The following is a 15,138-nucleotide window of genomic DNA, read 5'->3' on the forward strand; positions in this document are numbered from 1 at the left end:
CGATGTTCTTCACTCTAGAATAGTTCTTATTTCCATTAACATTTTCTCTGAAAACAAATTGTAATAACTTTTTTCTTCTTCTTCTAGAAAAACATTGATGATGAAGACCATTAAATATAAGATGTTTTGTGCCTAAAAAATGTTGTGGATAAGATGTGTCCAAGAGAAATGTTTCAAGAGACTTGGTCGAACCATAAAAGAATAGTGTTTTTGCAATGTCTTCACGTAAAATTTTGACTTTTGATCATTTCTTTAATATGATTTCAGTTTTCTTCTTTTGTTTACATTGAACTAGGATTTTTGTTATAGAATTTTAGTTCACACTCTTGGTTTTGCTTCGTTTTGAATTAAGATTATTATAAAAAAATATGATAGGAAAAAAAGTTTAACAAATCTTTTCACATTCAACATTCAGAGCATTATTACTCTTTAAATCATCTTAGAATGATTTTCAAGAAATCACAAGCATGTTATAGGTTTTTTACTAAAATTGTGTAATTTTTGTGTAAATTTATTAAAAACAAATAATTTTTTAAAAAAACTAAAAAAGTTTATAGATCGTGTTTTAGAAGAATGACTAAAAGGTTAAGTCCTTAAAACACGACTTCTAAAATACAACTTTTACGTTTAAATATACGATTTCTATTTTTTATTTTATTTTTAAAGTTACATGTAATAGGTTTGACTTCACTTATTTCAATTTTTATATAAAAAAATATTAATTTTATTTTAAAATTGTTTTTAAGTATTTGATTAATAAATTAAAATTTAAATGTAAAAATATTATCATTTTTTCTTCTTCAAAATATTCACATATATATATAATAAGAAATAAGAATCACATAAATTTTAATAATCAAATTATTTAAAAACATTTAAAATAAAAATATTTACATAAAAAGTTAAAAAAGAAAAAAATTTGTCGATTAAGTGAATGAAAAAAGTAAAAATATAATAAATAATAAATTATATACATTTTTAATATAATTAAAAAACTGTATTTTATTTATTATTTAAAAGATATTATTATTAAAAAATTATTAAATAAAACTAATTTTAAAATAAAATTAATTAGTTTTTATATTAATTAAATTAAATATTAGAGATTAAAAAATTATTTATATTTAAATTAATTTATATTATTGATAAATAATTTTAAATTAATATTTACTAAAGTTTACTTATCAATTATTATATTTTAAAATTAATAACTAAAATTTTGATAACTAATTAAATACTAATTTAAAATTTATTTATTAATAATAAAAATTAGTTTAAATATTAATAATTTTTATAATTTTTAAACTAGTATTTAATTTAGTTAATATAGTAATTAATTTTTATTTAATATTTTTTAATGCATTATTTATTTTTAGTGTTTTTTCTAAAATATACTGAAGAAATATTTAATTTTAAAGCAACCCCCATGCATATTTTTCATCCAAAATCATTCTTAAACTAGGGAAAATCAAATATAACATGATAGAACCTACAAAAAAAGTTAATATTTCTCTCAAATACCTTCCTCTCAAATAACCCAAAACAAAAACAGCATAATCCAAAAATTTCAGCTTGAGATACATGTTTAATGGACTTAAAAAAAATCCACAAAACTGTGAAAGTTCATAAGTCCTTCCACTTATAAACCTTTGCCTTTTGTCCATTCTTAATGCTGTTTTATACTCATGTCTGTAGTTAGAAATCACACAGTACAGAAGTAAATAAACTAATTAATAATCATAATTTGTTATATATATATATATATACATATGTATGATTGGTAGAAGATGATGATTAAGGAATCAAAATCCCATAAAAAAGCAGAAAATCTTTTCAGTGTCCCAAGTGAAAGTGGTAGGGATGGGACCATGTTACCTCCCAAGAACACCACACACATGCATGGAGAACCCTACAAAGCCATACACTTCTCCTTTTTCCTAATTAAAGTTTTACTTTCTTCCCAAAGAACCATTATTGCCACTAGGACATGAACCCTTTATAAAGAACAAATATCTTGTGATCATCATTTAATTTTAAAAGTTTTTGTCAATTTTCATATCAATTATTTTAGTTGGATGGTGATCCTGTAATCAACAATGCATCCAAACCCATGGATTAATAAATTGTTGTGATGGGAATTTTTGCATTTCTTCTAATTCTCACAATATTATAACAATCATACATCTTTTTCTTGATAAGTGACAAGGAGTACAAAAGTCAAATAAACTAGTATTACACAATTCGGCTCATACTATGTCTCTTTCAAGTTTTAAAGTCTTGTTTAGGGTGGTTGTGAATTTTTTATTTTTAGAGTTTCATTTCAAAATAGAATACGTCTAAACTTGGGATAGTTTAAATGCTTCTTAACTTATCTCACTTTTAGAAAGAAAAAATATTCTAATTTTAAGCTTTTAGAAATTGTATGTTTTTTTTTTCAAAATATATATATATATATATATATATATATATATATATATATATATTACCTTTCTTCATTCTTTTGAGTTGGAAAACAGACCAAGACACACGGAACAAAAACTAAAAAAAATAATAATTTCAGAAGTAAAAAATAATTAATTATTATATTAATATATAAAGTAATTTTTATTATTAATAAAAAAAATTATAAGTTGATATCTAATTAGTTATAACTTTAGTACTTAATTAGATACTAATTTAGAAATCATCTATTAACAATAGAAACTACTTTAAATATCAATATTTTTTTAATCTCTAAATCAATATCTAACTTAGTAACTAATTATTTTTTAAAATTAATTTTTATTTAATAATCTTTTTTATAGTGAAGTTAGAAAAAAAAAAACTCATTTAATTTGAGTTTTTTTGGGGTATTTGTGTTTTAAAGCTAAATCATGCTCAAAATATTGTGTTTAATTAAGATTAAAATACGTTTTAACTTTCAACACTTAATTATAAAATCCATACATTTTCTTACATTTGAAATAAAAATGAAACTAAAAAACTTCAGTCTGGTTATGTTTAAATAAAAATGTATTATCTGAAACTTAAAACTATAAATTGCCCAAACGAGTCTTTATTTAATAAACCAACCAAAACAATAAATTAATATTACTACCTTTGTCTCACATTTTTTTTTATCTCTTTTGATATTTTAATTTCTCTCTACGTTTAATTTTTTTTTCTAGCAAATAGAAAAAGTAGTATATTTTTTTGTACTTATACCTTCATTTAACATTCTCTAGTATGAATAGTTTCACAATTACGTACATCTTAACTATTTTAACAAGGTCATCTTAGTTAAATATATATAACTATGCCATCATTATAATATTTGTGTATTTAATTTTGTCAATACGTATGCATTGCCTTAAAGTACAAACAATACAAGACAGAAGGAGTATTTATTTAATTTTGAGCATGTCTTTTTGCCTTGGAGTATGGATCCTACATGCTTAAAGTTGGTCCTATCTTGCATGATCCCCATAAAGAAATTGTTTTCAAAAGGGTCATCTAAAGTTATGGGACAAAATCAGATGCCAAAGATATGTGATACCTTATTTTAAGGACCCTTTGAGGGCCTAAAAGTTGGGGAGCCCTTAACCTAGCATCACATGCATGGAGGTTTGTGCTTGGAATGTTTTTGAGGAACCCTAGATGAGTTCCACTTGTGATAAGAAGTGGCTAAGGTTGAACATTTCAAAGAGGGAAACAAAAAAAAGTGGCTGAAGGAAGCTGAGTTGGATCCACGAAACTTAAGATCAGCAATCAACATCACTAAGAGTAAAAGAAAAAGAAAAATGGTAGCATGTACTTTTTTTTAATGGTGGGGCATCAAGATAAAATGATCACTATAGAGTGAAGATAACCCCTTTTAATATTTTTTTTTATAAATAATGAAAAAAAAAAGCTCCTCAAAATTCTTTAATTATCGTACCGATAAGATTCAACTTAATTAGTGGTTAGCTGAGTTGTTTAATATACATTTGGTAGTCTATCTTTTTTACTACGTGAATAAAGAAAACTTTGTAGAGAAACATAAAATCCACTTTAGTAATCTAAAGATGTGTTTAGAAAAAAAAAATTAGTCTCTAATCATGTAAAATAGTATCCTTAGTGTATAGTATGTAACTTTTTTCAGTTAATAAACTCAATTGTAAAACTAGGTGGAACTTAATTGGGTATGGAAAATTACTTCCTAAGGCAGAAGTCAAATGGGTTAACGGGTTCACGAGAGATATTCCATCAGAATAAGAATTAAAGTTAAACTCATATAAGCCTCTAACTCACAACTTCAAGACAATAAATTTATGAGTTTTCTCTTTTAAATGATGTTCAATTTTTCATTTATACTCAATGTGGAACTTAGACTCACATTTGTAGTCTCATCCACACTAATACATTTTCTCCTGTTGGAAAGTCTGTCTTTAGTGTTTGGAAGGTATGTTATGGCCGGACTGATCTTAAAACAATACTTCCTGAGAACGCAATATTTCTGACAACATAAACAGAGATATTCTTGGTTTTAAAAAGATGTTTGGAATATGTTATGGACACCTATGATGTGGAGTGTGTGGTGGACAAGGAATATGTGTGTCATGGAGGGGAAAAAGACGTGTATTCAACAACAAAAAATTAATATGTGGGAGTGGTATGAAACAAAAAATAAATTGAATTATCCATCGTTTATCCAATAAGTCTTAATCTTGGATTATGCATGTCTAAATTGCAAGGGTGAAAGAGGTATGAAAGGTGGGTGGCAGAAGGAAATGCAGAGTGTTGCAGGTGGTACTAGTTGTCCCATGACAGAGGTTATGTGGCTCAAGTCATAATAAAATTGTGACACTTGAGTTGTTACGCTTTTAAGTGGAAAGGGGACGTGTCCTAATTTAGAGCTTTTGATCTAGTAGTAAGTTCTCAATTCAACTATTAGTATTAGAGCTAATGTCACGAGTTCGATTCCCAATTTTTTCAGAAAAACATTATTGTATGTTGCACAATTATCCTGTAACATAGACTAGTGAAACGAATCATAATCAAAGAATTGAATTCCTTGTAGAACAATAACTAAGAAAAAGAACAATAAAATATGTGAGTGTTTCAATTTAAAATACAACAATATTTTTGGTTCATGTCTATAGTATTAAATATAATGAATGTTCACTTGTGTTGTTAAACTCTTTTAATTAAGAAAAATAAAATATAGTTTTTTCTTTTAATTGTATATTATTTTTTTGTTTAATTTTGTGTAAATAACAAAAAAAAATGTACTTTTACTTTTTAAAATAAATAAAAGAAGTCTCAAAATAAAATAAGTGCACAAATACCGACTATAACCACTTTAAGAGAAATAATATTTATTTCTTATGCAAAATTAAAATGACAGTCCTCAAAACTTAAAGTTCGTGTTTCTATTAGAACTAAACAAAATAGTTTTTAAGAGACTAAATACATTTGAGTTGTTTAAAAAAACGTACAAATCCATTTAAATAGTTTCGTGAATTGTTAAAATTTATTTCAATGCTTCAATTTTGTTCATAATTATATAATTAATAAAAATTATTTTGAGGAATTGATTATTTTTATGAGTTTAATCTATATTTTTTGTATCTTTTATAAATGATTATAATAAAAAATGAAATTTTAACTATATGATACTCATAATTCATACATACTTTGACGTTGAGGGAGAAGATAAGTGGTAAGAACTTATTTTTGTATATTTTAATATAAATGTATGAAATAAATTGGAAAAGTAGTAATTAAGATTAAATTGTGTTTAAATTGTAATGTATATTTTGTTGGAAGTAGGTGAAAATATTATTTGAAGTGTTGAGAATAATAAGCACAATTTAGACTCTAAATTATTGGGTTGAAAACAAATATAAACTCTAATAGACAAGAGAGTGGACTTAGTAAACGAACAATTTGGAAATTCTTTCTTACCTCATAAAACAAAATCTTAATCTTCTTATCTTCTTCAATTATTTTTCCTATTCTATCAAAGAATAAACCAAAATCATTTTCTCCCCTTTTAGAATTTTTCAACCCACAAGTTACTCACAAGATAGTGAATATCAAACTTAAGTTTTGAGTAAGTTCCATTTTTCTTTCTAGTCTTTTCCATTTCATCTTCTTCCTTTACATAAATATACATGCATGAGATTGTTGAGTGTAAAGAGAGTTTTTTATTTTATGCTTTATTTTGTGATGATTCATGGATAAATTTGAGTTTTGAGTTATCAAGTGGGCTCTTTAGTGTTTTTGTTTTTTCCTATTCTTCTAGTCTTGTTTCCTTAAGTTACAAGAAAAGTTTTAAAAAAAAATTTGATAATAAAAAATAAATAAATGTGAATCATTTTAGGGGTCTAACCCTTGTACAAAATAAAATACATTTTAACTCGCATCGCCGAAGGATTACAAAACACCTCTGACTTAACCCAAAAATAAACACCCTAAAACAAACATCTGAGCTAAAAGATATATCAAGAAATCATCGTCATACAGACCAAAGGTTTGAGACACCACTCAGAAAAGGAGAACAAATCAGAAAAAGACTTTAACGTAATCCAAGACCAAACTTTCACTTGAATCAAGACAACCAAAATTTTTAAAAAAATAATGACCTTCTTAAAATTTATAGTTAAGTTTGAAATTTATAACTTACTTTACTGTATATTTATATTTGTATGTAATAAATGTGTTGAGATTTAATTATGTTGAGTTTTTTAAAGGTTATGTTTTTTTCTATAATTTACAAATGAATGTTTATACTATTTTTAGAAATTGTATTATAATATTATATTATAATATATATGTCAATAAAAAAATGAAATATTTAATATTTTAATTCATATTAAAAAATCGTTTATCATGTAATAAAACTAACAAATATTTATTTTAATAATTTCTTTATTATAAATGAGGTCAAAAGTTAGGATTAAGAACTATCATCCTATTATTAAAACGTCATCATTATCAAAACAGTAATGAATAATGAATGTTCTATTCTGTTTATTTATATATATAGTAATATTTGTGTCATTTCACAAATTGTTGAAATTTTCAATAATTGTTCAATGATTTTGAAAACTTAAACTTTTAGACACACGTGGGTCTATACGTATACATACATGTATGCACACGGAGTACGATTTATTTTTTCAAAACTCACTTTTTAGATTAAATGTTGATTTTCCGTAAATCATATATATAAATTTAGTTGATGCTTATAAATCAAAGTCCACATAACATATTTTCAGAATATATTAAAGTATTAATTATTTAATTATTTTCTTAAATTTTAATGAAATTTAACATTGATAATGATAATGATATATAATTATAGTTTACCATCGAATCTATAAAATTTATTAACGGTATAAAATTTATTTAAAACTACTCCCATATATGCATTTATTTATTTATTTTAGTATGTGACAAAGTTGTGATAACTAAAATGTCTAATATATAAATTATGTTTTAGATTTTGAATTAATAATTTAAAGCGATATAAGTTACTTTTAATTATTGATCTTTTTTCTTAATTAGGCTTTTTGGATCTTTTAGTTATTGTAATTTGTAACCATACAATATTCGACAATTAATTTAATTACATTAACTGAGTCTTCTAATTATAATAATTATAAGATTTTATTTCTTCCAACATTCTTATTACTAACATTTACTTATTTACTTATGTTTCTGTAAGTCTAATAGTTATATATAATTTTGATACACTTAATAGTTACATGTGATTTAAAAGATTTGAAATTAAAAATAATTTAACACATATCATTTAGAAGAATTAAGATTAAGAATAATTTAAATATTTTTTGTTTATTGTTTTTTTATATAAAGTTCTAAATTTTAAAATGAACAATATAATAAATAGGATGATTTGGGAATGCTTGTGATCATAAACTTGCAAACTTAGCATTTATTTATAAAAAAACAATTTAATTGATATAATAGACTTTCATCTAATTTTTTTTAGAGTTCTTTATAAATAGGTATAGACTTTTTATGTATCAATTTTGTTAATATATGAGTTTTGGTTTAATTTTTCTATATTTACTTATATTTTTTAATAATATTTTTTATGTAATAACTGATGATTATTATTACTTGAGGTGTCAACTTAGTTGATATATCAAATTTTATAGTGATAACTATAATTTTTATATAAAAGAAATTATGATTTTGAAGTGTGGTTAATTATCATGAAACCAACAACGTTTGTCAAACTAAATTGTGTGCACTAAATTTGCTGGTTTTGGTAGTCGTTTTGTTGAAGAATAAATCTTATTCCTATGGTAGATGAAGAGCCATATATAACAAGAAAAAATATATTTAAAATTTAACTGGAATTTGATAAATAATAATTTATTTTTACATTAATACTGAAATTTAAACCTAAAAGTTCATGTAAATTTATAAATTTGTGCCCTCTCTGCATTTTTTTAAACTAACTTGTGTGCAGTGAATTTGCTGGTTTTGTCCAAAAAAACAACTAAGAAAAGACATCCCTTCCTCCATTTGCAAACGGTGGGCTCACAAAGAGGACGAAATTAATATTTTCTATAAAAATAATAAAAACTCTGCCATATATATATATATATATATATTTATTGCTGGTAAAAAAGAAAAATATTTTTTAATAACCCTATAGTGACTTAAGAGGAGTGGTTTAGTATTCATATGTTTTTATATATTTTTTTATTAAATTAAAAAATATAATATTAGTAGGTGTTTATTTATAAATATACATTACAGATTAAGGAAATATAAAAAAAGTATAAATTATAACTGGTTTGTTTAAATTTATTAAGTAAACCATATTTGTGTATAACAAATGAATAGAATAATTGATTAAATAATTAAATAAATATCATTTGTATCGTGTAAATGTTTTTTTAAGATATGAAAATGTAGATAAATAAAATCTGTGTGTGCTAATTACGGTGAGAAACATTATAAGATTGTAATATATAATTATAAAAAAAATTGTAAATATAAAGTATTGGAGAACGAAGTTTTGACTTCGTGTTTAATTAAAATTAATAATAATAATAATATCTATAATGATTTAAATAATATTAAATTAAGTAATAAATAGAAATTAAATATAACTAAATAGATAATTTTAGAATTTAATTACAAAGAACTGCATAAGCAAATAAGCAAATGATTTAATGACATTGTAGAAATATAACATAGTTAATGAATTATGTGAAGTTAAAATTTCAAAATTCAAGACGTTGGATCAATGATTTATTGTGTGTTTCAAAGTTTGAGAATAAAATTTTGTTTATACATATCTAAATTATTTTCTAGATGACTTAAAAGACGATCTTTGAAATATTTTCAATTTATTAGAATGTAACAAAGTTTAACTATGTGTGTTAACTAATAACTTTTACATCTAACCTCTCTAAATAAATTGTCGTAAATTTTATTAACTTCATCCAATCGATATACTAAACCCTAAATTCTAAACTTTAAACCTTAAATCAATATACATGTCAAAATCTTGCATGTTTCAAAATCTTTGATGCAAAATCATGAAATTAGTTACCAATTAGTAATTAGTGACTAAAACATAAGTAGTTAATTAGATACCAATCTTTTTTTTTTCTCTTCATCATCAATTTTTCTTATTTACTTATTTTTTAAATTTATTTTTCCCTAAAGCAATCAATTAGTAAATAACTACTTCTTCAAATATTTACCCCCCTAAATGATTTTTTTAAAATGAATCTATTTCATAAAAGAAAAATCAATACAATTTGTCCTTTAGAAATATTTTTTTCTTCAAAAAAAACCCTTCATCTTTTTAAACAAAGAAGAAAAAAAAATCCAAGTGATTTTTGGAGCATCCAACACCTAATCACACTTAAAAATTTAATTCCTCAAAATACTGAATCATGAACTCACAAATATAAAGTATAATGATAGAGTATGGTGGTTGGGGAAAAAGAAAAGAAAAAAGGGTCAAAAATTAATGACTATATAGCTGGCTAGCTTTCACTGTGCTTGAAAGCGACCCATCACGCAACCGCGTCTAACCCTAGTTCTTTTTATTTTACACCAAACCCAACCACACCCCTTCTCATTATTTTATTTTATTTTTATTGCAAGAAGAGCAAGTTCCACTTTGTCACCAATGCCCTCAATTTGTGACTTTTCTTTCTCTCCATTTTTTATTCACAACTCAATTGCTCATGCACCAACTCTACAACCCCAAATGTTTATTCCCTTCACCAACTACTCAATTTCTACATTCACTCTAGTTTATTGCAATGTGCTTCATCATCATCAATGTTGTGACATACACCAAATGGCTTCTAATGTTCACATCTTCTTAGGTTAATAAGTGTGAGTTTGTTCCTATTAAATAGAAACAAATTCAAAAAAATAGTATATAAGAAAGAAAACCTATATACCGAAGAAAATAACAAAATCCTACTTAAAAGATAAAATTTAAAATTGATGAAAGAGAGAGAGGGATTCGAACCCTCGATAGTTCTTTCTTTCAAACTATATCGATTTTCAAGACTACGACTATCAATCCAGTTGTCTTCATGTTTTGAGTTAAAAGTAGTGTTTTAACTTTTTTTTTATATGAAATACTTATAGTTATTGGTGTTGACTACACCATCGTTTTTTATAGAAAAAATTCAAAATTTATCTTATCAAATAAACTCTGATAACTTGAAATTATAATTATTTTTTTATTAAATTAACTCATATACGAAAATTGAATATCATAATTACTTTTTATATACGTGATTATGTTTAATAAGTAAATGATATTTAGAGATAATATTTTGTTGGATGTGTGTACTTATAAAAGAAATATAGAAAAATGAAAGATAATGTTATATGATGTATGGAGGAGTTGAAATATTGGATTTTTTTATTAACAATTATAAGGAAATTACATAAATAAAATTTATATAATATGTAATTGTTTCCAAATTTGAAAATATTAGATGTACATGTTGCTTACTTTATTTAAAAAAAAATGTTTTTTTTTTTACATTTTTTTGTCACCATGTTGATTATTTATTTGACATCTTGTATTTCAACACAATGGTTTTTTTTTTTTTAAAGTAAACTCTCATAGTGTGTATGGGACATTAAATTATTAGATTTCAGCTGTTTCTTCTAGAAAAGAATATTTTAATCCATGTGTTTAAAACATATAAGTTGAAGTTTATAAGAAACTTATTCATGCATACGAAAATTTGAAATTTAATATTTTTTTTTTATAAAGTTTTCGTGTTGAATAGTTTTTTTTTTTCTTTGAATAAGGTTCTCTAAATTACCTCAACCTTTTCAATTTTTTCAGTGATTGCTTGGTACCTTCAAATTTAGGAGGGTACTAATATATTTTTATCTACAGCCAATAAAAATAGTTATTTCTACATTAAAACTAATTTTAAATTTTATAGTTATATATATTTTTCAAAATCAACATTAAACATATTGTATATAGAATAAAGAGTAAAATTAACCAAGACCATTTAATAAATAAAATATGACAAGATTTTTAATAAATAACTCAGTGTTGAACTTGTTTATGTGAAATCCATATCAACCATATTATATACAAAGAATACGATATTATCAATTTCATGAAATAAATATTACATTTATGTCTTTTAAAGTATATATTAACTCATTATTAATACCAGACATGAAATATAACTTTAGATTTGTAGTTGACTCACAAACCTACTAAAATTTGGTAGATTAAGTTGATATCCTCAATTCAACTCATATTTCTTAAAAAAGTAATTTAAAAAAAAAATAATTAAAAATATAAATTTTATATTATATTATTTAAAAAATAAAAATATACAATGATTTTGTAATTTAATCACTAAAAACTATAAATTAAATTCGAATTATTAATTATAATGAAATAATTTAACATATAAATATAAAATCATTTTAATTGATCTAATTAGAAATATTAATTAATCAATTAAAATTTTAGAAAATATTTTTATAATGATTAAATAATACTTTTTTAAGACCAATATTGAATTGATGAAATTGGATCAGATTAATCTGTTTTGTCACCTTAATTAATATATTTTGATTTATGGAATTTTTTTTTAGTTTTCTTCTAATAATCTTATGTTTTTTTTAATTGTAATATAAATAATTTTGTAATGAAAATAGTTATTTCTAAGTAAATTCAATAAATTAAAAACTTACTAAAATTATAATAACTAATAAACATATAGGTGATGTGGTCATTGTGTGTATATTTAGTATGATAAAAACAACTATCACAAAAGGCAATAAATAAATATGGAAACAAAAGAATAATTATAAATATGCATGCCTAATTGTAAATAACTAATTATTAAAATACTTTATTTTTGTAACGTTCGGGAACACACGTAACGTAAAAACTACCTCAGAAAATAAAAGCGTTCCGAAACGTAGGAGAAGAAACTGCGGAAGGGTGGAAATCGAAACGCTCGAAACCTTTTGGAATTTTCTAACCCAAAAAAGAAAGAAAAAAATAAAGCACAAAAAAACGTCTTAAAATGGAGAAAGCGCGTGTGAGTAAACGTACTGGTCATGCGCTGTGTGTTTTGAACGCTGTACTTATCTATACGCGCACACATACACACATTTTCCACCCAAGAAACAAACAGGTAGTTATATATAAACAACCTCTTTGGCTGTCCCATGCCATAATTCATGTCTGTTGCTTCTTTCTTCTCATCTTCTTCTTCTTCTTCTACCCTTTAATATTACCATTGTTCCACTTTGCAAACACTACTACTCCAACAACAAGAACAAGCAAGACCAGTGTTATGGGTCTCTTCCTTTCTCGGAATTTGGCTTGCAAATTCATATACCCTTTTCTTTTCTCCAAGAGGGTTTCCAAGGATTTGTTTCCCAAGCAGTTGGAGAACATGATGTCTCTGGTGTCTCCTCGTACTGGCAGGCATTTGCAGCGCTATGACCAAGGATGTCGCCAAGTTGTGGGGTGTGTTTTTGTTCCTTCCTATGCCTTTTTTCTCCCTGTTTCTTCTTCTGGGGTTTCATCAAGTTCGGATTTTTAGGGGTTTATCATGTTCGGATTTTTAGGGGTCTCTTACTTTCTTTCATTCTCTTAGTAGATGATTCTGTCGCAGTAATTTTACACTATCCAGGGATTGGTTTTAATTTAAACTTGTTGAATTTGGTGAGTTAAGTGTTTTAAGAACTAAAACATAGAAAGATAAGCAGATATTAGAAAACAAAAACCAATTTAGAAGAAAATAACCAAACTTACCAGCATCTCTGTAGTAGAAGATGGGTGACACGTTTTGAAATTTTCAAGTTTTTCTCAGTTGTTTTTTTTTTTTTTTTTTTTTTTTTTAAAAAAAAGAAGGTTTAAAGCGTGTCTTTTGATTTAATTATTGATGGCCGGTGGCAGAAAAAAATACATTTTTTGGAAAAAAATGATTTTTCGTTTGGTGGGTTTGAGGTTAAATTTGTCTTTTTTGTGTTTGTATGTTGAGTTGTTAAGCTGACTTGTTCTGTGTGGTGTTTTTGGAAATCAACAGGTGCATTCCTTATAGATACAAGAACAATGGAACAAAAGATAAGGAGTTAGAGGTTCTTGTGATTAGTGCTCAAAAGGGTCATGGAATGCAGTTCCCAAAGGTATTGTTTTGTCCTCCACATCTTGTATTGTTTTGAAACTAAATTTTGGTTCATTTCAACCCTTTTTGGTCTTGTCGCTGATTTCATTTCGATGTGTTGTTTGGTCTCAGGGAGGTTGGGAAATTGATGAATCCATGGAACAAGCTGCTCTAAGGGAGACTGTAGAAGAAGCTGGGGTTATTGGCAGTGTTGAGGTAAGTGTGTGTGTGAAAGCACTTTTTAGATTGAGTTTTTCTTCACCCCCCAAATAATTGTGCCTTTGATTCTTACCTTATGTGGTGTTTGTTCTCTTGCAGAGTAATTTGGGTAAATGGTATTACAAGAGCAAACGCCAACCCATAATGCATGAAGGTTACATGTTCCCTTTGCTAGTTAAGAAGGAGTTGGATAACTGGCCAGAGATGAACACAAGAAAACGCAGATGGGTAAGTGTTTAGCCTTTATCATTCAATTTTCAAATTCACTTTCCCAATAGCAATATCTGAATCACTTAATTTTGATTTTGCTAGTGTTCTAATGTTTAATTGTGATATGCATCATGCAGATGACTGTGACTGAGGCAAAAGAAATATGCCCTTATACTTGGATGAAGGAAGCTTTGGATGTATTGGTCATGAGACAAAATCAGCTGCACTCCAAAAAGGATGTGGATATGTGTAGATTGTAAATTTGTGTAAGGGGTGTGTTTGGTTTCACGTTTCAGATGTGATTTTTCACGCCAAGGGAGGAACTAGTAGTTATAACTTTTACATCTCAAAGGTGATTTCTTACTTCTCAACGAATTTCCAAACACGCATGTAGCAGATAATTGCTTTTGGAATCCACCAAGTGGTAAAACAGAAGCACTCAGAAGCTGTTAAGTGGCAGCAGAGAAATTGAGACTTCAAAGCCATGAAGAGGGAAACTGATTTTCAAGTTTACAATTTCTCCCTGAAAGTTTAGCAGAGTTTGCTATGTGTTATTCAGATCTAGCTATAGAAATCAGCTGTAGATGTACAAAATCAATTCATTCTTTCATTCATTTGATTCTTTGTAATGTAATTTATGTGTAGGTAATGTGTAGAACACATTCTTCTTGTACCAATAAAATGAAAAAGAGAGTAACTTCCATTTTGTGACTGAAAACTACACTTGCTATCTTCTATTACTACTATCACCTATCTATGTGAGACTTGAACAACTCCAAGGGTCATACAACAAAGCAACACAAATTATTATTCTGTCTTAAAAGTATTTCAAAACTTTTTTCCATTAATTGTGACACTGTTGATTTGGTGTAGTTGATTTTAAACCTTTTGTCTTCTGCTATAAATCTAAGAACAAAGTAAACTTAAGACAGTAGCATTTCTCATTAGAGAATGTAACATCACTGGCTCAACTCTAATCTGATTCTCAGTGCATCAAACACTTCATTTGAAAAAACATTAAAATTTCTTAAATGAAGTGCTTTAAGAAGTTTCAGGCTCAACACAAACTGATGTG

At 25.5% G+C, this 15,138-nt stretch overlaps 1 protein-coding gene across 1 annotated transcript; it reads left to right on the top strand.

Moving 5' to 3' along the window:
• Window positions 1-12,552: 12,552 nt before the first annotated feature.
• On the top strand, window positions 12,553-14,781 carry LOC137837924 (nudix hydrolase 18, mitochondrial-like). Its single transcript, XM_068647107.1, has 5 exons — window positions 12,553-12,994; window positions 13,557-13,656; window positions 13,767-13,850; window positions 13,953-14,081; window positions 14,201-14,781. The coding sequence occupies exons 1-5, from the start codon at window positions 12,819-12,821 to the stop codon at window positions 14,321-14,323; spliced, it is 612 nt and encodes a 203-aa protein (XP_068503208.1). The 5' UTR covers window positions 12,553-12,818; the 3' UTR covers window positions 14,324-14,781.
• Window positions 14,782-15,138: the final 357 nt, after the last annotated feature.

This window comes from Phaseolus vulgaris, chromosome 4, assembly GCF_000499845.2.
Source record: "Phaseolus vulgaris cultivar G19833 chromosome 4, P. vulgaris v2.0, whole genome shotgun sequence".
In the NCBI taxonomy this organism is placed as follows: Eukaryota; Viridiplantae; Streptophyta; class Magnoliopsida; order Fabales; family Fabaceae; genus Phaseolus; species Phaseolus vulgaris.

Excerpts from the sequence above, each read along its gene's own strand:
- LOC137837924 (XM_068647107.1), top strand. The coding sequence starts at position 12,819 with ATGGGTCTCTTCCTTTCTCGGAATTTGGCTTGCAAATTCATATACCCT. Across the intron at positions 13,851-13,952 it reads GGGTTATTGGCAGTGTTGAG|AGTAATTTGGGTAAATGGTA; the intron begins GTAAGTGTGTGT and ends GTTCTCTTGCAG. Across the intron at positions 14,082-14,200 it reads ACACAAGAAAACGCAGATGG|ATGACTGTGACTGAGGCAAA; the intron begins GTAAGTGTTTAG and ends TGCATCATGCAG.